The 23,745-nt window shown below is 49.9% G+C and overlaps 2 protein-coding genes across 5 annotated transcripts; both read right to left on the reverse strand.

Moving 5' to 3' along the window:
* Positions 1 to 4,820: 4,820 nt before the first annotated feature.
* Positions 4,821 to 13,210, reverse strand: TXN2 (thioredoxin 2). Of its 3 annotated transcripts, none has more exons than XM_057387437.1 (4): positions 13,128 to 13,210; positions 12,393 to 12,577; positions 11,280 to 11,403; positions 4,821 to 6,601 (listed from the first exon to the last, which is right to left on the reverse strand). In XM_057387437.1, the coding sequence occupies exons 2-4, from the start codon at positions 12,575 to 12,577 to the stop codon at positions 6,485 to 6,487; spliced, it is 426 nt and encodes a 141-aa protein (XP_057243420.1). In that variant the 5' UTR covers positions 13,128 to 13,210; the 3' UTR covers positions 4,821 to 6,484. The 3 variants fall into 3 exon arrangements, with proteins under 3 accessions (XP_057243420.1, XP_057243427.1, XP_057243436.1); XM_057387444.1 differs by having other exon boundaries at positions 13,123 to 13,179; XM_057387453.1 differs by lacking the exon at positions 13,128 to 13,210 and adding an exon at positions 12,956 to 13,116.
* Positions 13,211 to 14,608: 1,398 nt separating this feature from the next.
* Positions 14,609 to 23,707, reverse strand: FOXRED2 (FAD dependent oxidoreductase domain containing 2). 2 transcript variants are annotated; one of them, XM_057387467.1, is made up of 10 exons: positions 23,553 to 23,610; positions 22,508 to 23,053; positions 20,825 to 21,076; positions 20,069 to 20,338; positions 19,244 to 19,410; positions 18,441 to 18,606; positions 17,702 to 17,943; positions 16,689 to 16,859; positions 15,869 to 15,926; positions 14,609 to 15,424 (listed from the first exon to the last, which is right to left on the reverse strand). In XM_057387467.1, the coding sequence occupies exons 2-10, from the start codon at positions 23,029 to 23,031 to the stop codon at positions 15,343 to 15,345; spliced, it is 1,932 nt and encodes a 643-aa protein (XP_057243450.1). In that variant the 5' UTR covers positions 23,032 to 23,053; positions 23,553 to 23,610; the 3' UTR covers positions 14,609 to 15,342. The 2 variants fall into 2 exon arrangements, with proteins under 2 accessions (XP_057243450.1, XP_057243458.1); XM_057387475.1 differs by having other exon boundaries at positions 15,357 to 15,926; positions 23,553 to 23,707.
* Between the last annotated feature and the right edge of the window lie 38 nt (positions 23,708 to 23,745).

Consider the following 23,745-nt stretch of genomic DNA (forward strand, 5'->3'; position numbering starts at 1 on the left):
TGCTGGGCAACCGCAGTTTAACATGAGAAATGCAGCAGTAGGTGTGACAGCAGCAACCTTTAATCTTGCCTGAGCTCTATGAAGTTCTCATGCTGCCAGGATTTTAGGATGAAGCCCATGGGACCTAGCCTGGCTGGGAAGGGGAAGTTGGATCTCCTCAGGTAATCAGSTAAGCTGAAATAGCCAGGCTGAAGGATCAGCCCCTTGAGAGCAGACCTGGCAAGCAAGAAGGAAGAATGTGGGGGCTTTGTCTTGTAGTTTCCTGCCAAAAACTGGCACAGCTGTAAACACAAGTGCAGAACAATAATGTACCAGCAGCTGCTAAARCTATCACCTGGGAAGCTTCCTGCTATCTGCCAGTGGCAGGACAAAAAGGAGCTCCCCACATGCTTTCCTGCAGTTTGTCATTTGTCTGATCTCTGTTCTGCTCAGTCCCTGTCATCCTCTCTTCCTCCAGAGTTGTCTCACGCTCCAACAGGAAGATACAGTTATGAAGACCAACCTCTGGTGGGGAGCAGACTCATTGTTCAGCCTTGCTTCTCCAAGCAGCAAGAAGTTCTCTTCTTTGTGACTTCTGAGTCACCCTATAGYCTCTCCACAAAAAGTATTTCCCGTGGGCTGGTTCTGCAGGCACTGGGTGGACTACTCTGGTGCCTTAGAGATCCACAGCCCTCTACAGTTCCCCTCTGCCTGCCACGTGTTGAAGCTCCAGGGCTTACGGTGACCAGAGTTGGYAAGACACTGCCACTGGTTTCTTTTTCAGACCACTGCACCTTTCCAAGGCGTTAATCTCTGGGTCTGAACAGTGCCATGCTGGATCTCTCCTCATGGATAAGTATTTTTAGAAGGTTTGAGCTCAGACCATGTAGTCACTCCTGAGCTATGCCAGGACRAAAAGAAAACAACCACTTCTGCCTGAACAATACCAGCACAGAACAAAAAGCCACTGTAAATGGGGTTTTTTGGCATCACTCAAAACTAGCCAAGCTTTGAAAGATGAAACTTGCAGTCAAAAAAAAGAAGAAAGAAAAGGCTTCCTAGTGAACAAGTGAACAGAAAGGGCTTTGACAGTTTACTTAAAAAGCCAGATTAAAGCAAAACGATGTTACATAAATACCAGTGAGCATGCTGGAGCTTGCATTGCTCCATCTCCATCCCAGCTGCTGTGACAGCCAGATCCAGGGCTGGGTTTGCTTCCTGCTGCTGCCTGTGCCACAGCCTTGCAGGTAAAGCCACTGACAAGGAAAAGAGCCACACAGTCCCTGCGCCCGCAGCTATGGGTCCTGCAGGAAGTGTTACTGTCTCATGATGGAGGAAGACAGCAACCCCAGGGCATGCAGCTCCTCTCCTTCCCAAGGCATGAAGCTCCATGTACAGAGCCTGTCAGCACAAACCCCCTCTCACTGACAGGCTCTGTGTGGGACTGGCATGGAGGAGCTGCAGCCATGCRGGTGACCAGAGGTCACCATTTCTGGAAAACACCGAAATTTCTGGTGCATGCTGTATACCCTGGATGACTTGAAGCCAGTATTTCTGAGGACTCTTAATGCAAAAATTTCCTGTTTTCAGGAAATTGCTCAACCACTTGTCCACTTGTAAGAGGGATGGAGCCAGGATGCCTTTAGCAGCAGAGTTGAAAAGTGTTGTAGTAGCTGAGGATACTTAAGAGTTCAGTCTTGCCTTGGGTGGGAGATCCAGCAAGTTGGCTCCTGTCCTCTTCTGTCAACAGCTACAGCTGCTGGGGACATCTGTGAGCCTCAGAAGCTCCTGGCACTCTCCTCAACAGAGAACGAGAGTATGTGAGTACATAAACATGTATATATATGTATATACCTTCAGGGACCTTACTTCACAGGAGCATGCAGGCCATGGAGAAAATCCATCAATTTTAATGCATTTTTATTGCGACTGTTTGGATCATGAGAGCCTAGGAAGTCAATGCAAGGTGGGAAGTTGGGTGCTGCCCTGTTGCCTGCAGCTGCCAGCTTCCCCCAGCCTCAGGACATGAGCCACCCCTTGCTACCAGGAAAGCAGCCAGAGTTTTTCCTCACTCCATTCCCATTGGGATGTGAGCTGACACATTTTCTATTTCTCCCTGTAGGCCTCTTGTTTTCACCCATTTGGCTCCTCTGGTGTAAGAAATTTGAGGTTTCCCCTGCTGGTCCTGCCTCCATCCTTCCCTGGCAATAGAATGCAAAGAGATAAAAAGCAACCAGGCACAGCTCTGCACAGCAGCCCCCTCCAAGCTGCATCCAGCCTGCAGCTACCACTCTCCTGAGAGTTGCAGTCGTTGGGTTTTGCCTGAGAAACGTTTTAAGGGGAAAAGTGTTGCTGAAATTACAGAGCTTCAGAGGCAAGAGAAACCACAAAGCTCACAAGGGCACCCCACATCCTTGACAAGAGCAGCAGGACATGACAGACCATCCTCCCATGTGGTGTTGGTGTCCTGGTTTTGACTGGGACAGTTAATTTTCTTCCTAGTAGCCAGTGCAGTGCTGTGTGTTGGATGTACTAGGAGAATAATGCTGACAACATACCAGCATCCTATTTCTTTCTAAGCAGTGCTTACTTTAAATCAATAACTTTTCAGCTCCCTATGCTCTGCCAGTGAGGAGCTACACAAGAGGCTGGGAAGGAGCATGGCCAGTAGAGCTGATCCAAACTTTTCAAAGGGATATTCCATGTCAAAGGACATCATGCCCAGTAKATAAACTGGGGTAGTTACCTGAAAAGAGCCAATCACTGCTCAGGGACAGTTTGGGCATCATCCAACCAAATAGTGAGCAATTATTTTGTGCATCGCTTGTTTTTCTTGTGTTTTCTCTTTTTGTAGTTTCTCATTTCATTACAAATATTATGATGTTATTCTTGTATTTTAAATAATTAAACTGGTTTTATCTCAACCCATSGTTTTGCCTTTTTTCACCGATTCTCCTCCCCTTCCCACCAGGAGAGGTGTGAGTGAGCAGCTGCCTGGCACTCAGTTGTCGACTGGGTTAAACTACAGCTTGAGCCTGGGTGGGTTGCAGGGGTAGGTAAGGAGGACAAGAGACTGTGTAACAGGTGATCTAGTGTCATTTTGGTCTGGAAGTCAAGCCTATTGTAGTTTTATCTTATCTTTTTACTGCCTAGAATACTGCAGCAGTGCAAGCTGCTGTTATTCTTTAACTTGCAGGAAATTCACAGCAAGCACTTGCCACCATTTTTGAACAGAGCTTAACATTGGTGCTAACAGCTTTGCAGGGCTGGAGTATTTAATTGCTGATTCTGAATCCTATAATTACTTGGATGAGAAAAAATGAGGTGTGTGAAGGGAAGCTTAAAGCGATTAATAAACTGTTGGGGCCAACAGCCTGGCTGGGCTGGTGAAAGGCCCTGCCTAAGGCAGCATCAGTGGGGGCCATTTTCCTGTTGACATGGAGCTAGTCTTTATTTTGTTCTTTGCACAGGAGGAATTGTATTTGTTGATAAAGGATTTACTGGCCAGGCTGCCAAGGTCAGACCTCGCTGGAACCAAATTATCCCCTTCAAAGGACCACATATATACAACCCACTTGTGCTGCAAGACAACCTGAACTTTCCATCAGCTAAYTGAACTATCAGACCTTGAAGCTGGTCCTGGCATAGCACCTCTAGTAGAGAAGATAGCAAAGCTCTCTCTCCCTCCTTGCAGCTATTCACTATGAGCCAGAGCAGCTGGAGATGAACTCGGAGTTCAGCAGGCAGGCACAAACATCTCGGGAAAGGAGCAGCTGTGTTAGGGCTTGATGCAAGTGTAAAGCCAACAGAAACGAATGGAAAACCTCTGCTTGCCTGGAATCAGGCACCTTGGACAAGACTGTGGGGACAGGGGCACCGTGCCTGATCTTTGGGGGAACCTTGGTGGTGGGGTCAAAACATGCATGGGGAAGAGAAGTGGGCTTAGCTGAGCTTTGCTCAGGAGAGCACTGAGGATCATTAAGAGCTGAGGAAGCTACTGTAGCTACAGGCTTGGGCAGGAGAGGAAATGCTTGGCACATCAGAGCGTTCAATGTGCTTAACTCCAAAAGGGAAAACAAAGTGCATCCTCACTAGAGAGAGCACCTGACATGGAAAAGACAGCTATTGCTAAGGAATTACCCATTGCTTCAGCTCCCTTCAATGGGAAAGACCAACATCACATTCAGGTGGCACGAAAATTGCTGTGCAACCCCTCTTTAACCACCACATAAACACACTGCTGGCACTGCTTCCTGCTTGCAACTCCTGTTATTAACACCACTGTGGGAATCCCCGAAGCCTTCCCCAGCAGTTGGCAAACAGCRAGCTGAATAAATCTGGCACACCTGTCCTGTGGTGAAAATCTTGAAGAAGTGCTTGGGGAATCTCAAGCTGTCCCCAAACCCCTCCTCCTCCTGTCCACCTGTTACAGTGCTCTGAAGGATTCCCAAAGGGCACCATGTAGGTGGATCTTCAGCATTAATCTTGAATGAACAGTTATGGCTTTCACATAATGCACCCTAAAGTGTGCTGGCACTTTAACAGCTGAATGACACTTTAGCTCTGCTTTTCCTTAGAAGGAAGCGATAAAATAACTATTTTATACTGCCCCATAATTACACAATGCAAAGTCACTGTGTTTTTTCCTGTTCTGTAGGATGGCAAGGCAAGCAAGTTGACTATTGTCTGGTATGTGACGCTGTTCCCCTACTTTTCCTGCTCCTGCAGGAAAATGGAGAGTCTTTATTACAAGTGTTTACTAAGCAGGAACACTGAAACTGCAGGGGAAATTGCCCAGCCTGAAACCCCAGGAGGTCAGGAGCAGCACAACCTCKGTGGTCTCCAGAATAAAATAAAATGCCAGTTTTTATTCATTGTAACTGATCAAGACATCTTTACCAGATTACATCCAAGTGATATTACCTCTAGCAGCATGCCAGTGGTGAGATCAGCCCAGCCTGAGTGGGAGGCACCCACCTCAGGGGACCAGTAGCCCAGGCCCCAGGGTGACAGAAGCAAGTGGGAGCAGTGATGCCAGCAGCATTGAGGTTGCAGCAGGACTTGGATCACCACTCCCCAGGCTCCTCCAAAAGTCATAAATTGTTATTGCAAAGATGCAGAAAAAGAATAACCTTGCTGCTTATAAACCAGGGAGGTGAAGTGGAGCAAAGCCAAAGCAGATTTAAGAGTGACTGAAGGAAACAGAAGCTGTGGTGAAAAAAAAGCAGCTTGTACATGGTCATTAAGCACTTACAATGTTCTCATGCAGCTTAGATAAGCAAACTGGAATTAAACAGTACAGTAGTCATCAGTRCTGGTGCTGTACTCTGCCTGCAAGCACAAGAGGACGCTGGGAGCACTCAGAAGCCATTTTGACTGGAAACAGGTGTATGTGCGAAGGAGGAGGAGGAGGAAGAGGTGGGAAGGGCTCAAGGCTGCTCAGATAGAAACACACAACCAGCACCCTTAGTCCAAAGGTCAGGGCAATTAAAGTCAAAAGGCTGCCTTCTGGCAGGGCTCACCCATGTGAGCAGATTTAATTATTCACAACAGGGAGAGAGGAAGGCTCTCAGGCTTCACAGGCAGGGAATGAGTGAGAAAAGCACAGGGGGAGCAAGCACAGCACAGGCTCCTGGTGTGCAATGAGCAGCTGATCCTCTGTGTATAAGAGGTGAATCCTGCTTCTGCCCTCCTGCGTCCCGCAGTACACAAACGGGGTCCTACAGGCAGCACTGAAAGCCCCATGAAAGTAAACCCCTGCTTTGTTCTTCAGCACCTTACCTTTAAGTAGAGATCAAGTCATAACCTGCACTCTCCCAACCCATCATTAGAAACTGAGCTGCTGATATTCCCACTCACCTCTCTGGAGAGATTTCTGAGAATCAAGTTTTATTCTCCCAGCTAGACAGCAGTGACTGATAAAAGTTCTCTACTGCAGACATACAAAAGGAGATCTATAAAATACTTCTCCCTATTTTCTCTTATAAAATTATAATGGGAGCCCAAGGATTTGTGAAGGAGTTGTACYGGTCCCAGCAACACAAGGACAGAGAAAGAAAGAGACAGGTTTCAGAGACAAGGCAGAGGCATTCTCAGCTTTAAAGGAATCCACCCAGGGCAGGTATGTGCCATCATCCTGCAGGGAGCAGCTGCCCTCTGCTCTGGGCTATCAGATGTGAGGCAAAGAGAAAACATTCCTCCTCCTAACTCAGCAGCAGCAGCTCCAAACGTCAGCTCTTGGCTGATAAACACAGGCTCCTAATTCCAGCAACATTCCCTGTTTTGAGAATAAGCAGCCCCATGCCTCAGCACCCTTTACAGCTACTGCTGCTCAARAGAAGAGGGAGAAGCAGGGAAGGGRTACAACATTTTCCATTTCCTAAAAATACCAAAACAGGAGAACAGAGTTGTACAGGGCAGGGAATTAACCTGCCCTCAGCTCTYCCAGGCAAGGAATGCACAACACGGACGTGTCCAGAGGCAGAGGTACAGCCCCGCTTTTACTTCAGGCTCCAATCAGTTTCTTGAGAAATGCCTCCAGCTGATCCTCGTCCTTTATGCCCACAAACTTATCCACAACATCTCCATTCTTCATAGCCAGCACAGTTGGCACYGCTGACACCTGGGAGCAAGAGAAACAAGGAGAAACAGGTGAGTAAAGCCTGCAGGAAGACAGCTGCACCTGGTCCTCCAATGAACTCTAGGGAAGTGGCAACAAGGGAGCTGAGCATGCCCTGCTCTAGGGTAAGATGCCCACACAGAAACAAGCCAGCTGAGCTCCACGTTCCTCCTCTTTCTGTGGACTTATCTTTGTGTTGACTTAAACCACACTGGTCAAGTAAAGGCTGAGCTGCTTTTTGAGTTTAAAAAAGACCCACATTTTTAAAGACAAAACTAAAGCTAATACAAAAACAAGGCAAGGCTGTTCCCACATTTCCAGCACAAATTCTTCTTCTCTTTCCCTTTTGTCCTATCAAAAGTGAACAAATCTAGGACACCTCTCAGGTGTCCTCTCTAGGACACTTTTGGACATTTTATGGCCAGGGCAGCATGAGACTGAACCCGTGTTTTTCTCCAGACAGGACTGGAGCTCTAATCCTAACCTGCCYCATCATTGTACAGGCAGATATTCTGCTCCATCATATTATGGCAATGATAATCCCCTCCAACCTATCTTTCCTTTCCTACTTCTGTTTTCAGTGGTTTATCTGGTCACACACCAGTGGCCATTCACTGCAGATCCCTGACAATTAGACAAGAAGTGAAAAAGTCCCTCTGATCAGAGCCAGCAGGCAGCTGCGCTGCTCTGGGCACTGCTTTTTTAGCTCAGAACAGTTWTCTGGGAATTATCCAAGAAAAAAGCGTTGGAAATGACAACACTCCCCAGGGCCCTGCTGGCTGACTGGAGACAGCAGAGACCCCAGGGACATGACTGAGAGAAGGAACAACCAGTGCTTGGAGAGCTGCAGCAGTGGAAGATCTGACCACATATCTGACCCCACAGCTTCGATGCCCTTATCCCTGCAAACTCTCCCCTCAAAACATATCCTGTCCTTATCCCGCCTGCTGACTCTTCTTCAGCCTGCAGGGCCTTCCCATGTGCCAGCCCTGCTGCCAACAAAGATCTGCAAATCCCTCTGGAAACCCATCAGAGGGCTGGCTTTCCTCCCACTGGGAGCCTGAGATGAAAGGGACATTTTGTCTTTCCTTCCCAGCCGGTCCCAGCTGGGCAGTCCAGCATGGCTCCCCGCAGTGTCCTTCAGGGCTTGTGCAGTCTCATCTGAAGGTATGGGAGCGTCTGGGCTGCTCAATGCACAATCTTCAGCTCCTCCTAGTGACAGCAGGGAGCAGACTGAGAGGGCTTGGGCCCCAGCACTGGTGATGGTGCCAACATGTTCCCTGGTGATTTTAGGAGTGAGAARGGATAGAACCAGCACTGCATTCAACTGCTCTCTCCCTGAGAAGGGCAAACCTCCACTGAGCCTCCCTCTGGTTTGCCAGAGGGTAAATACAGTGGGTAAATACCGAGCAGAGTTGCTCCAGTTCCACCCAAAAATTTGAGAGCTGGCCCCTACCAGGGCATGAGTAAAGAAMAGGCAACTCTTGGAAGCTCTACAGAGAACAGCAAACACCACATTGCCAGGCCCTGCAGGTTGACCAGTGCACCCACAAGCTTCACACAGCCTCGATCCYCCTGTCTCTCTTCTTCTTCATGCAGGTGAGCAAATCCCAAGAAAGAAGGTTTGGGGTCGATGCTGTAGAGTCAGACGAGAACCAGGGGCACAGAGCAACGTTCCTCTGCTCAGAAAACACAATGTTTTTGTCAGCTTCCTTCCTGCCAGCTGCAGCAAGGGCAGCCTGTTAACGGAGCATGTACTTTGTTTTGCTGGTTGAGAAGCAAATGTCATGGGAATTTCTAGAATGCAAAGTTGAGGGCACTTTTTATTTTTTTCCCTTCTTTTTTTTTTTTTTTTTGGTCCCATCTGCACTGAACCTAAACAAACTTTCCTCRTCCTTCAAGAGCATTTTTTCAGAAAAAAATGAGGCTGCTTTTGATTAGTGTTTACCACACAAATAAATAAACATGGCCATTCAGGTTATTCCTGGCAATACATGTACCAAGGGAATTCTCCCCCAACTGAAATTTTTATACAAGCTTGGATGCCACACAACAAAGCAGGGGGGAGGATTTCACCCAGGCCTCCGGGTGAGGAGGTAACACAGGATAGAGGTCAATTGATGAATGACCATCTCTGTACCCAGCAGCTCTCCTGAGCTGCCCACCCACAGTGGCCAGAGAAGGGGCTGCCTTTTCCCAGTCACYACACACGGGGTAACTGGGCAAGGCAAGAGATGAATCTAAAGAATTTTAWGAGACTGCAGATAAACAAAAGTATTTCTTCTCCCTTTCTGCTCTTGAGGCAAAAGGTCAGGAGCTGGCTGGAGCAGTGGAGAACGGCCACAACCAGAGATGAAAGGTATTAGATAAAATGGGGAGTCCCTAGAGAAAAAACTTTTGTGCTGGGCATAACAGGACAGGAAAGGGCACTGGGGACATTTCTAGTTGCAGGAAATGCATCTGTGCTTTGTGCTAAGCCAGGATGGCTAAGAGCCAAGGGCAGAGGGCCTCTTGTATAAAGGAATGTGCCAGCATTCCTCTGCTCTTCCAGGGGGTCTCCCCCTCCCGCTGCCTCAAGGAGGCTGCTGAAGAGGACATTGTGCAACCAGGCAGCAAGCTGGGGGCTGCGTGTGTGCGTGGGCAGGGGAATAAACATGGATGGAAGGAGACTTCCTGGCTGCTAGAGAAGGAGTTGTGGGGGTGGCATGGACACTGAAAACGCCCAAAACAAAGACTTTCTCAGCGTGCAGCCATCTGATCTCCAATGGAATGGCTTTATAACAAATGTTTTCTGATCTCTCCTAAATACCACCTTTGGTTTTCCTGATCTCTCCCAAACACTCTGTTTTGTGTCTCTTTCATCTTGACTTGATCCCTTTTTCATCAGCCCTTACACTTCTCCTTACATAGCAACTTCCGGGAAGATGAAGCCAAACGAAGCACAYGCTCAGCACATGCACCAAACTTCTGTAAAGGATGCCCCAAAGTAGGAAGATCTAAGCAAAAAATTCTCCCTTACCCCTACCTGTCTGCAGCTATGGTACTCACAGTCACTGCCTGGGGACTGTGCTTTAGTCATGGTAATAGCGGCCAAGAYAAGACACACACCACTTCAAAACAGGAGGCCCTCTTGCAAAACAGAAACTTCATGTTTGTGTAAGGTTCCAGAATGAAGTACCAGAAGCTGACCCTTCCCTGCAGCCTCASTCCTACCCGCACACAAACACACAGAGCAGGCAGCACGGCTGCTCCCTCAGCACCTGGGGAGAGAACACATGGTGCCTCATCAAACCTGCATAACTCGGGACTTTCAGCCTCTTTTCAGACCTTTCTTTGCATGCACACACCCTTGCTATTTTCCACTCATTCGAGATTATCCTCTTGTAATCCTAGCTAATTCTATCTACTGGAAGTCTTGGAACAATACAAGACTTGAGCTAGTAATCTCTATTCTCTTCTCCTTAGCATGGCTGCTACCAGAGCCTTGCCTGCATCTATTAGGATTTACACGCTTTTAGATCATCACTAAAACCACCTCACCCTCTTCAACTTCTCACCAGCACCCTTTGAGCTACGCAGCCTTTGGGCTTGCAGCAGCCAGCCCTGCTCAGGAGCCAACAGCCATCTTCCTTGGCCTGGGGTGCATTTGCCAGCACGCCTCCACCCTGGAGAGCACCACAGGCTCTCGTGCTCAGCTTGTACAAGCTGTAAGTCATGGCTGTGGCCACCAGCTGTGTGGACATGCCACCACAGAACAGGCAGAAAGGCCTCCCTGGGGAAAGAGTGGGAGGGAACAAGCTGTTTCCAGTTTTGTCTCCTTCTGGCTCAGCAGGGTGTGGGAACGGCACATAGTGTCTTCTCCAGGCTCAACAAAATGACAGTGTGCTCAGGAGATGGTTCACACTTTTCAGGGAAGCTTGAGGAGCTTGCTGTGCTAGTTGTCACCTTGAGAGCAGGACTTCATCTGCAGAGGGGAAGCAGATCCATCTGCTTGTGTGATACGTGAGTGAAAATGAAGCACTTTTTTCCCTGTAAAACACAACAGCAGGATGCCCCAGCTCCATGGGCAGAGCTGTTTACAAGGAGAGACAACAGAGGCAAGCATAGGCCTCAGAGGGACTTTTGCATTTCTTAAACTACCTAATCACTGACAGAGGGGAAAAAGAAATGAATYGTGTAAACTAAAGCCATGACTTTCTCCAGTCATTCTGCTCCTTCCTGGGAGAAAGGGTGCACAGGGAGCACACCCAACAGTAATGTCACACACTAGTGTAAGCACCTAAGTCCTCTCCTTTCAAGAGCAGGACACATGCTCCTGTTGTTTATGAGTTTTTTTCTGACCTGGCTTCTACCTGTCCAAACAAAACKCACGCTGTTTCCCGGTGCTGTAACTTAAGGATGGGACATTATGACCCAGCTAGAGATCCTGAACAAAGAAGGGAAAGAGAGGACAGGCTGGTTGCACAAACAGAAGAGCAGGTTGGAGGTGGAGATGCTGAGCATGACCAGCAGAGCTGGAGCAGTGCTAAGCAAAATCCACCTACTGACAAGTGACCCAATGGATCAGGARCCTGCAGGCTTCCTCTCCCTTCCAACGCCACTGTTGTGCAGGCACAGATCTCCCCACGGAGGCACCTTTGCACTGCCAGCCCAAGAAAGTCTGTGCTCTTCCACCACCTACCTCATACTCGATAGCAAGGTCTGTGTGATCATCAATGTCCACCTTGGCCATCAGCACCTTCCCCTCCTGCTTGGCCACCATCTTCTCTAACCTGGGGCCTAAGATCTTGCAGGGACCACACCACCTGATGGAGCAAGAAAAGAGAGGGGACATTAGGAGAGGCAGGTGCAGCAGCAGCCATGGAAGGTGTGCTGGGACACCAGTCCCTTTACCACCATTGCTGTCCACTCAAGAGACAGCCTGGAAATACAATTCCTGAACCACAGCTTAAAAAAACGCTTCTCTCGTGAAGGAGCTGTCAAAGCTGTTAAGGAAGCTCTCTATCAGGTTTCAACTAGTTGTCCTCTCCTCCCTGGATGATCCCAACTAATGACTTTGATTTGTCAGTTTGGTTTATTTAGAGCAGAATATTTTGGGCTGTTTTGTATTCTGTTTGCCTCAAATCAGCTGTAACAGGCTCTCGTACTGGAGGACTATGAAAATACATGAAAAACCAAAGATAATCAGTATTGTAAATCCAGCAGAAAACATCTAGGAATATTTTTACTGGCAGGAGGATGATAGCATTTTTATTGATGACAAATGGTGTCACATGGCTGTTATTAACACATAAAGGCTTTTACTATAAAGAGCCTCAAAAATCACACAGCTTTAAGAAATATGGAAAGACACAACATGACAGTGCTGGGTCATAGCAAATGCAAAGCCTTCCATGGCTGTTAACAACACTTAATGTTTCTAAGGCGACGTTTCATCCATGATGCCGAATAGGGGAGATATCAGTTTTTTTCCTGAGGTATCTCTTGTAGGATGATGCAACACTGGGRACTGGGTGGCACCTGAGCACTGGGAAGATGCAGCTATGCCACCCTGGGGAATGCATTCCTGGCATTCCTCTTTGACACTGCTGCAGGACGCAGCTGTGAGAAAAATCTTTATGGATTGAGCCTGACAGGCAGAAGCACCTTTTAACACCAGACTCCCCAGCTGGAGAAGCCCTCAGGCATGTTTCTCCAKGGTGCGCCCAGAGTGCCACCACACCAGGAAAGTCACAGAAATACACCTGCACGGGYAATGGCAGACAGAGGTGCAAGAGCCACAGGTGGAACTTACTGCGCATGGAAGTCCACCACAACAGGCTTGGAGCTGTTCAACACCCGGTCCTGGAAGTCGCTGCYATCCTGTACGTTGAAAGTGTTCCTGAGGCCAGCTGAGGTGCCAAAGGCCCTGCCGTGGGATGCCAGGGGGCCCCGCAAGGGGAGGGACAGTAGCCGCTGGAGTGCCAGCCTCTGGGCCATCTGTGGGGAGAGGTGGTTGGTGGGGTAGGCGCACCCCATGGTTGGTGCCACTGAAGCAGTGCCCTGCTCCGAGTGCCCTAGGCAGGACAGGCCCCAGGCCAAGAGACGTCCAGGAGAAAAACTTATGTGATATCACATGGGACTGCTTTCTACATCTGTGCCCAKTCTCTACTCTCCCTCTGCAGCTCCAGCCCCACAGACACGGGGCCCCCAGCTGGACCCCAGCTCCTCTCCGTTTTCAGGAGACAATCCCAGGCACAGGGTCCCCGTCTCCCTCAGCAGTAGAGAGCAGAGCCGCCCCCACGGCCCGTTTCTCCCTCCCCCCCCCCCCCCCCCACAGGGCAGACCCAGGCCGCGAGATTCCCACTGGCCCGGTACCGCGGGGCTCCTTCAGCAACGGCGTCCCAGCAGCTCCCGCAGTGGCTCAGGGTCCCCGAACCCGGTGGTTGAGGACAGCCCCAGCCCGGGAGGCCCCACTGCTCCCCCAGCCCGAGGGCAGGAGGGCACGGCCGAGAAAACCCCAGTCCCTCGCACCCCGTGCGCACCTTACCGGGCGCGGAGGTGACCCGCACACACCGAACGTCCGCCCGCCGGCCCGCCCACCTGCGCGCTGATTGGYCACTGCGCCGGAAAGCCGCAGCCAACGGAACCGGCCCCCAGCCAATTGGCAGCCGCCCCAAGAGCCGGGCGCCTCTGATTGGCTGTCGTGCCTGTCCTTTAGGCCACTTCGCCCGGCCCCTGGAGGGGACGGCGGATGTGTCATGTGAGGCAAACCCTGGCTGCTGATTGGCGGCGGAGCCCTCCAATGGGCGCCGCGAGCGCGGCAGGAGCCGTGGCGCGCCTCCCGCTCGTGGCGCGAGCCCGGCAGTCCTGGTGCCATTCCCGGCCCCGGTTACATTCCCGGTGACTCGGGCTGGTGGCTCTCTTCACACTGGGGCTGGGCAAAGGGCCGCCTGCTTCACCTGCTTCTTTAAGTTTTCTTGGAAGCACACAGTTCTCCACTCCCCCGTGCAGCAATTAACTCCCTCCTGCGTTATGCATAACGCAGGCAGCGGGGTAGGGCACCGGGACCAACCGGCAGTACTGCACCCACGGGTGACCATAAACCAGCATGGCCCATGCCAACCCCGGCCTTTGTAACTACTGTGCCTGATGGACAATGATTCCAAACTGGTGCTCCCTCTCCCTGGCAGYTCCAACGTGAGAGTGAGGCCAAGGGCACTGCTCACCCAGCAGCACCCAAAGCAGGGGGACTTGGATCCCTGCTCCCCGAGTCCCATGGGGAGTGACAGGAGAGTTTAAGTCACAAGATCCAATGCTGGGAGATGTGCACAGTGCACAAACRGTTGATGGGTGCCAGCTTTTTCAACCAAAACTTTTCTAAGGGGAATCAGAATTTAGGGCAATACGTACAGATCCACAGTCTCTCAGGGGAATTTGAGGATGGGAGAGGAAACATCTGGAGAATGTGTACATCTGTAGGTACAACAGTGATGCACTCTGTATCAGCACATGGAGGGAACAAATGAAACAGGCTCTTGGTGACTGCTGGTCAGTCCAGTTCACCCACAGACCCTTTTCTTCYCCTCGAGAATCCCAAAATAAAAAGCCCATGGTGCCAAGGATGTAAATAGTGGCACCACTGAGACTACTACAGGCCATGAGAGCCATTCCTGGTCTGGCCTTGGAGCTGGGACAATGGGATGTACAGCCCACAGAATGATGCTGATTGATGCCAACTGAGGTGATTGTTTCCCTCTCCAGCTGCATGTGAACAGGCAAGATCTTCAAGCAGCAGCATTGCGGTCATAGCCCAGTATTCTCAAATAGAGCAAGAACTCCTCTGTCACTTCCTTCCCCTCTTCTGCTCCTCAGCCTCTCCAAGGAACTGGGATTTTACTGAAACAGCAGCTGAATTTGAAGAATTTGAGAGCTTTAGGTACATGTAAGGTATAACCCCCAACCCTTCTCCCTGCCCCCCCACCCAGGAAGCAAAAGCGTCTATTTTTCAAGAAGCTAAAGGGCTGGAAAACATGTGGAGATAAAAGCCTGTACCCTGTCACCCCTCTTCTATTTCCAAGAAAGCACAGGGACATCATCAGGTCAAGCTCAAAACTGCTCTTGCTTTGCAAATCCAGGGCCGTGGAAGGAGCCCACAGGGAGGTGTAAGTGGCCAGTAGGCGAAGCAGTAAAGTGCAGACACCCTCCCTGCCAGTCCCTCTAGGATCTCAAAGTCCAAGGTGATTGGAGGGGAATAAAATAGAGAAGGAGCATTTTAACAACATCAAACTTTTTTTGATGGGACATAGTGCAAACAGGAGAAATATTGGTCATGCTTTATAAAAGACAAGGGCTAATCTTCTAGGCTGTTTGGTGTGGGAGAAGAAAAATATGAGGACAGCAGAGCCAAACTCAGTGTAAATCTCTGTGTCTCAGGCATTCCAGGCATCATCATCCATTCTGGAGTAAAGAATCCCTTGTAGTGTTCTCTGGGAAATTATAAATTATCTGACCTATATGGTAACTAAAAAAAAAATCACCCTTTCCCCACTCAAGCTACACAATTGCCCTAACTCAAATGTAGAAAAAAATATCAGGAATTTTGCCTGGAGTACCATTTCAGGATTCAATGCAGAAACAAATCTTCAAGTATACACAGCATAYGGCATCCAGGAATCCAGCCAGCACTGGGCTGCCACAGGGTTTGAGCAGGTCACCTCTGAAGGGGGGACATGACATCTTAAATTTTCCAGGCATTCCGGCACTCACTTTTGTGACCTCTGTATGTTGCTGCAGATATTGGTCAGTGAGAAAAACACAAACACCATCTTCAGGCAACTCTGAACTCTGCAAGGACAAATTGGGAACCTCAGCATCACTGGATTTTGGTCCCTCACTCAATCCTTCAGAGCATGTTGGCCCTCTTTGTAACAGCAAGATCTGAACAGGTCTTTGGCAACTCATGATCAGTGGAAGGCATGAGGAWGGAAAAGGGACATTGGAAAGGGCAGAATCCTGCTGTGGATCTCTGTTACAGTAGTGTCACAAGAGCACCTATGGATTTCAGTGTGGAGCAAGAATGGTTAAAGCTCATCCTTGGCATTAACAAGATGCTGCAGTGGATAAACTGGTATCGCATGATTTCCCATAAGCTGGTCCTGTGACCCATCATGGCTGTCAGGGGGTCTGTCACCCAAAAARTCTGTGCGAGTGTAATGCTGGAGCAGCCCAGCCTGTACCGCGTGGTGCCGGAGCTCCTGGCTCCCCACGAGTCCCTGCATTCTCACATACCCCTGCTGGCAGAACGGAGGCAGCTTCTGATGGGTGAAGGCAAACAGGAAACAGGACTCTGCAGGGGAAAGGATCAAAACTTAGAGTCAGCAGTGATACCCTGCAGGGAAATACTCCCATAAACTATCAGGGACTCATTCAAAACAAAAGGCAGAGAGGATGAAGGAAGATAACTGGTGTTTCCCATCCAGTATGCTGCCCCAGGTGGCAGCACAGTAATTTACTTAATTCTGCAGAGCTYGGGAGATGCAGAGTATGGTCCCCAGTCTGCACTCTGAGAGAAAAAGGAGCTGGATTTGAGCTTGCACCCTCTTTGTGCCACAAGATGGCTTCCCTCTGTGTGCCACATGGGCTTCCTGCAGAAGGGTCTCAGACTCTTCAGGTCTTAAGACAAAGAAGGGAGGCAGCAGAGGTTCTCCAGCTCTCAAATCACAGCACTCCCATTTCCCACGGGAAAACAATTATCATTATATGAGATCTAGTACAAAATGGCACAAGGAAATATTTAGATAATGAAGGAAGGAAGGACAGCTGCAGYTAGAAAAAGGATTGAACCCAACCTTATATGCCTTTCCCTAAATCCTGGCATGCCTGGGCCAGTCTTTTTCTAATGGTAAACAAGAGCAAAGACTSTTYTGGGAGCATACACACAGAACGGTACTTTGTACCATCTGGGGAGTGCATTGAGGAGCTGTGATTGACATAAGACTAGCAGCTCACCAAGGGAGATCTCAGCTATTTGCAGAGGAGATCACTCCTGTCACTTGTTCCTCACATTCCTCCTCCTCTTCCTGCCACCTTGACCCTGTGCTCAAATTACCTGCAAAGAAATTTCGCAGGTCGGTGCTGAGGCAGTTCTCCAAAAACCGCCTCAGTGGCAGGATGTGAGCATTTGGGGCYGTCCAGTCTGTCAGAAAGTCCTCCACAATATGATGGATGGCATCAGGTCGGGGGAGAGGCCAGTCTGGCGGATGAAGTCTCATCTCATGCTCTGTCRAGAGAACATTACAGGAATCTCTTAGACAAAATGGCATTAAAAAGAGCTTGGGGAGTGGAAAGCAGCTATGACAGCTGTTTCCGCTTTTGTCCCGACCTTTTAATCTGTTACTTTCATTTGCAATCTCTTCTGCTAGCTCTGTCCTCAACAGCCCTGCCACTGCACAGCTGCCCTCAGCATTCCTGTCATTTCACTCCTGTTCCCCGTGGGCAGGGACTGCCAGATGGGCTAAGCTGCGCTTAATGCTGTTACCCATCATGCTTACTTCCATGCAAGACAAGCTGGACCCTGACCCTAGGTTTCTGGAGATGAAGATTTCAATGCACTCATTTCCCAAGGRAATCTACTCTGAGGGTGTTTGCTTGCTAGATGTAACACTCCTCTTCAAACCCTTGCCTTTGGCTGCCTTTGTGGCTGTGTGACCTCTCAGACCTGGGCCTGCCCCAGAGAGCAGCTTTCTTTTGGCAGCAACATGGCCAAACAACAACAGCCCAGCCTYATCTGTCAGGCTCTGCAAAATATACATAGCATGCCAGCCAAAGGGAAGAACTGTTCCCTTTTTTGGGAATGGGGAAATTTCCAGCACATCTGTTTGTTCCTATTCTSAGTCGTGAGGTCTCTGGTACAACCTCCACCCCCCATATCAGTTTCATCGATGCAACTTTCTTGCCAACTCCCAGCTTCCTTTTCAGCTCAGTGGGGGTGTCTCAGAGGATGGACACGAAGGAGGTAGAGAAGGGGGAATAGTGCTTTCAGGTACCACCTCCACTTTGGCTCTGATTYATCTTTATCCCTCTTTGTTTTGGTTGTGTCATGTAATCAGCAGGAAAGCTTACCTGTTGGGAGGCGTTTGTAATAGTAAATAACAGGGTGCAAAAAGTTGGACTGCCAGGCATGTTGTGCCTCTCCCACAGCACGGTTATAGTAGAAGACATCCTTGTCAGCCCCAGAGAAATTCCTTCCATATTCCATGATTATGACAAAGAGTCCACTGCGAGCCTTTCTTCCCGTCTGCATTTCCAGCTCAGCCAGGACTCCAACAGGGTACTCTTCCAGGTATTCAAATGCTGTGGCATTCCTGAAATTCCAATCACACCATCAAATTTTCCACCAGAGAAAGTCAGCTGGGATCCAACTCATCCTTGGTTGAGGTTAAAGCCAAAAAATCATCAGACAGTAATTTTGTTTGGTCATTACAGATCTGAGCCGGACTTGATGCAGCGCTTATGAAGGCTGCAGATATTGTTACAAGACACCRTTATTTTCCTGGATTATGGGATTCTCTCTACACTAGCACTGCTCAAGCAAAGCTTTTCCCTGGGATCAGTAGAAGCGTATTACACCTCTAAGCCTAGAGGGAAGGTCCAGACCATTTCAACCCTTTAAGAGGGAGAAACAGTTTGCACAATTGGGCACCAGTTGCAGCCACAGTACATGTTTGCGGTGGCTGCCTACATGGTGGTAAGGTCCTTAAGCAGCAACAGTGCAATTTGTGTGGTGGCACCACGGGAAGCAATGGGCAAGAAAAAGAAATGAAATTACGGTGTGCAGTGCTGGGAATAATTACTCACTCACTCTCTCAGCAGTATGATGTCAGCCAGGACACTAAACATCTGGTAAAGGCCTGAGGCCTCGTTCACCCTCTTGATGATGGAATTGGTCAGCTGTGTAATAGGGTAGACTGTGGATGGCCAGGGGACACCATGGTGACGGTTTTCCAATAGGCGATGGACTGCCCGAGCTAAGACAGGAGAGAAACAAAGACAGCTTATTTAACAATCCAGGCTTATGCTTTAGGAAATCCAATCTCTGCTGCAGCGCAGGACTCAATAAATAACCTTTACAGCTCCTCTGTGCTCAGATCTCCCACCCTAATCACTGGTAACTGCAGTGGAGATGCCCTTGGAAAGCTGATGTGATGGTAAGTGGTAGGGGAGGGGGTGGGAGGGGTCCTCAGGGATATTTCATTACTTCTCAGCAGTCCTTTAATGATTAGGATGGGCACACGCACAGAAAGAAGGAAATTCTCTCTAATGCCCACAGCTGCTGGGTTTTAACTCCACAGCACAGACCTCTCACCCRCAGCCTGTCACAAGGCAGAGCATCTGGCAGGAAGAAATCTATTGTGTTACATAAATAACAGACAGCAGGCAAGAGAGACACAAGACAAAAYAAAGACAGACAACACAAAACTTCAGATATGACCCCAAGTCACTTCTCCTCCACTTTAGATGATACAGCTGCAGCTTGACTGTTTTGTCCTTCTTATTATAAGAATAAGGCTGAGGGCAATCTCTTTCCAGCAGTAAGCTATGGATTGTTCCTTTGAAGGGRGGAACATTTTCCACTCTGCCTTTTCTGTACACCCCAGTACTTACTTGTATATCGGAATCCATGGATGAAGCCCCCAGCAGATTTCCTGAAGTCAACTGAATGGCTAGCGGTGCCAAGAACGAAGAGTCCCCGAGTGCCTCTGGACTCATAGCTGGGCTTGATCTGAGGATACTTCTTAATATTCCCTTTTCCTGGTATTATTCTCAGGGATCTGATGTGCAAAAGAGAAGAGCAGGCTATCAGGAAGGACAGGTGTAGAAAAAAAAMGGGTTTCTGATACACGTTATATTGCAGTCACTGCAAGACTTTATTTCATACCCCTGCTGCTTTCAGTGGATTTTACTACTAAAATGAGGATCTTCAGAAGATAAGGGGGTTTATCCCAAGATAGCACTGGACAAGATCTAATTCTCAGCTGAGCAGTGAATTTTGGAAGACAGTTATCATTTTCAGCTGCAGGATGTACCAAGGTGAAGTGAAGGTTGCATCCTCAGGGGATTTTTTTTCCTCAGACAAAACGTTTTGTGTAGCRATCTGCATCTTTATCATCCTTACAYTGCTAGCCTTCTCCATGAGATCTGTCAGGTCAGGATGTTAAGTTCTAAAGGTACAAGCTTTCCTGCGTCACTCATGTCTCAATGCTGCCATCTGCTCAGCCTTAGAGTCTGTTGGTCAGAGGGCTGTGACACACATTACCACTGGGACACAGCCTTACCTGCACGATAAACGAAGGACTATGCAGCACCAAGGAGCTCAGAGCACACGGAGCTCCAAACAATGCTGCCAGAAGACCTGCCCTACCCTTTCCTCCCTACTAAGGCCTTTTAGTCTAAATACCTTCTTTTTCAGAGATCCMGATTCTCCCTCACCTGTTATAGATAGAGAAGTCAAACTTCCAGCCCAGGCAGCGGATGATACGGTCGTAAGGTGCACGGGTGGCAAAATTGTCCAGTTCGTCCTGCGGGAGGGTGATGGAGTCAATGCCCGCACTGATGTTCCTGTTTGCCAAGTAGAACCTGAGTGTGATGTGCAGCTTTCCTTTTTTGTCCTTCACGATAGCCAGATCTTCCAGGTCACCCTCCAGAAGCCCATCCAGAGATTTTAGCTGGTAGGTGTCCAGCAGGCCATTGTTAATTGCTCTGTGGAAAATATGAGTAAGTGAATAAGGGAGGTTCTGTCTTAGCTGCTGAAAATGATACAATTTATCAGGCATCCCAACACCTCTTCAGTGTAAGGGTTATTTAGAGAGCAGCAGGGCTCACAGGAACAGCACAGGTAACACAGCCTCACTGTCCTTGCAGGATGTAGCCAACCTCCTAGCTTCCATCTGTGACTGGAAGCAAGGGAGTATCTTGGGAGCCAGTACTTTTTAATGATTACTGTTTCCAAGTGGACACGTTTCTATTTCACACAGATCCCAAAAATCTCTTACCGAGCTCCTGTGTTCAGCAACTGTAACCTGGATTGCTTTAAATCAAGGACCTATAGAAGGCCACGTTTCCCCTGTGACACCCAGGACCACAGCACCACCAGTGCGCTGGTCCAGCCTGTGGTCTGGGAAAGAAGTGATTCTCCTTGTTTGTATTCCAGCTATGTTACAAAGAGAAATAGGAATGGTTTCTTACCTCAGATCCCCGACATAGTGGGTGGCCCACGAGAGGCGCACACGGGACCGGCTCACCATGTGGATGAAATTCGTGACACCAAGGATGTTCTCTGCCGTCTCAAAGGCCGAGTTCCCTCGTCCCAAGATCAACACGGTTTGGCCAGCAAAGTCCTCTGGGTTGATGGACACAGTCTCATAACCCTCCACATACTCTGAGCCAGGAAAGTTTACCACATTGGGGACCCACATCCCAGCGGCAACCAACAAAGAGCTGCAAAAACAGGGACAGCACTTGGGAATGCAGGAATTTCAGAAATGAGGTTCCATCTCCTCATTCCTTCCTCCTCCTGCTGTGGAAGGTGGCTGCAATGTGACCCCCACAATGACACTGGACCATCTGCACAGGTCATAGTTTCAAAAGAAACCTTTACCCAGCTTCACCTAATGACCTGTTCCTCTCATCCCTAGCCTCAGGACAACTAGGAACRTTGTTAYATATAGCAATAGTGTGGGTGCTGTACATATGCATCTCCCTCCCCTGCTCTTGAATGCAAGTTCCACTCATATGAACTCATTGACAATATATGTAACACTGAAGTTTCACAGGCTGATTATGTGTTCCATAAAAATGACTTTGATTTAAAATCTGAGTTGCCATTTGGCAGAGCAGAAGTAATTTTTAAGACAGGAAACAGTTTTGRTATTTTGAAATGTAACTCTCAGTTACAAAAACATGTTAGCAACACCACTAATTGTTAACACCAAAAATAAGCACAGTGATCTTTTTATATCACTCCATAAGAGCTTCTACTTGTTTCTTGAGGAAGTTTTTGTGACTTGGATAGAAACGCCAGGCGGCTGAGGCAAGCAGCACTGCCTGCTGTCCCAGCCTTCCTTACACAGCACCCTGAGAGCAACTCGCTCATGGTACGTGGGTGTCCGGGATTGCCTTCTGTCCCCTCGGAGTCTGCCAGCAGCACAYCGGCAAGTGGCAGCCAGCACGACCTGCTGTCATAGATCTGAGGTTCTCAGGAGCGGTGAGAAATATACTCCTTATGTTCACAGGAGTAACTTGTAGCTTTTTAGGAATGTAGCTCAGTGGCGGTACGGGATACACACACATAAGCAAGACAAGCGGAAGGGCAATTCAGCAACAGCCTTGAGGATTATTTCTCACAGTTGTCCTGCCCACCCTCGCTCCCCCTGCCCCCCCCAAAGCCTCCCTTTCCTCTGCTTCCCCGCTGTGTTCCCTCTGCCAGCCAAGGGCATCACTTGTCTAGGACAGACCTCTGAGCACATGTGGGAAAATGGGTATGAGATGTCACTGCACTGACTCAATTCTGTTTGTAATAARGGCAGTGCTGGCTATGAGTACAACTGAGTTACTTTTTTCACAGACAGCAATTATCTAGTGATAAAACAAAAGTGATTTCAAGCATACCTATCAAGGATGGACCCTGCTGTGATGGCCACTACAGCCAATTTCTATCTGCCCTGCCAATCTCCTCAGCTGCCCAAAACAAAATGCTGCTTGTGAAAGCAATGCCTTCCCATCCACCTGCCAATCCCCACAAAATGTTTTCCGCCTCTGATGGAGATTAAGGCTTTAAGAGGCTGTGAAATCTCCATCCTGAGAGATACATTCATGCCTCAACAGGGCAAAGCTCTGAGCTGCGTGTCAAGCTCCAGGTTTCCTCATTACCTACACTTGTAGCTCTTCCTGTCCTGATCGGTCATGAGAAAGTAGTGACCATTCCAGGCCTGCTCATTCTTCTCCAATGTCACATGAATGATGGCCGTGTTGTACTGAACCTGCAGCTTCAGAAGGGAAGCGAAGTCCTCTAGGTAACGCACCATCGTGTCAGCATTGGGGAAGAAGTCGCGAGAGTAGCGTCGGAAAAGAAGCCGCCGGTCGTGGCTGAGGAGTGAATTCCAGTCGTGGCGGAGGTTGAACTCGCTGTTGGACTTGCCCGTGTACTGCTTGTTTATGCTGATGAGTTTGCGGTGGCGAGGGTAGAGTGCGAAGAAACTGCCAGGAGCGTGGCTCCGCTCGAAGACGACATAGTCCCGGCCGGCTTGCTGGAGGAAATAGGCCGCCTGCAAGCCCGCGGGGCCGGCCCCGATGACGCAGTAGTCGTGGTAGAGGAACGTGGAACCGCTCACAGCACAAAGGCTGCCGGCGTACAGGGCCAGCCCCAGGAACGTCCCGCAGACCGCTGAGGCCATGGYGGGGCTGGCACAACCGGCCCTGAGGGGAAGAGGAGCAGGAGGCGTTACACCGGGGGCTACAACCCCTCCATAAGAGGGAGCCCTTGGGCGCCATGATGACTCCACACAGGGTAGCGTGTTGGGGCGGGGCCATTCTCCCTGCCAGCCAACAGCGGCGGGGGTCCCGGCCCTTCCACCCAATGGACGCACAGCGTCCTTCGCCCACAGCACACAGGTGGGAAGGTGGGGCAGCACCTGTGGACTACTGGTCCCGAGTGCCTCTGCGCATCACCAGCCAATGGGGATGGGCGGCGCAAGCCCCCAGCCAATGGGAAATGGGGTGCCCTGAGCTGCCCTCGCTCCCCCGCCAATACGGTTCCGGCCCCGATGCCCCCAGCCAATGGGAAATGGGGTGCCCTGAGCTGCCCTCGCTCCCCCGCCAATACGGTTCCGGCCCCGATGCCCCCGCCCCCGCCAAAAGGCGCACGAGGCGCGGCGCACGTGACGCGCGCGGCCGCCGCCGCCGCCCGGAGCCGCACCTGCACCATGGAGCTCCCGTCGCGCCGTTCCTCCCGCTCCAGGCTCTTCTCGCTTCGCTCTCTCCTCCCTCCCGCGCCGCCTGGGCAGGGCGGGGCGGGCACGGCTCTGCCTCCCGCCCGCTGCGGGGGCGAGCGAGGGGGCGGTGCACACTCCGCGCTCCGCGTCACGTGACGCCGCCACCGCCGCCGGGAC

This window comes from Malurus melanocephalus, unplaced genomic scaffold (genome assembly GCF_030028575.1).
Source record: "Malurus melanocephalus ecotype Western Australia unplaced genomic scaffold, MMel_1.1 scaffold_17, whole genome shotgun sequence".
NCBI lineage: Eukaryota > Metazoa > Chordata > Aves > Passeriformes > Maluridae > Malurus > Malurus melanocephalus.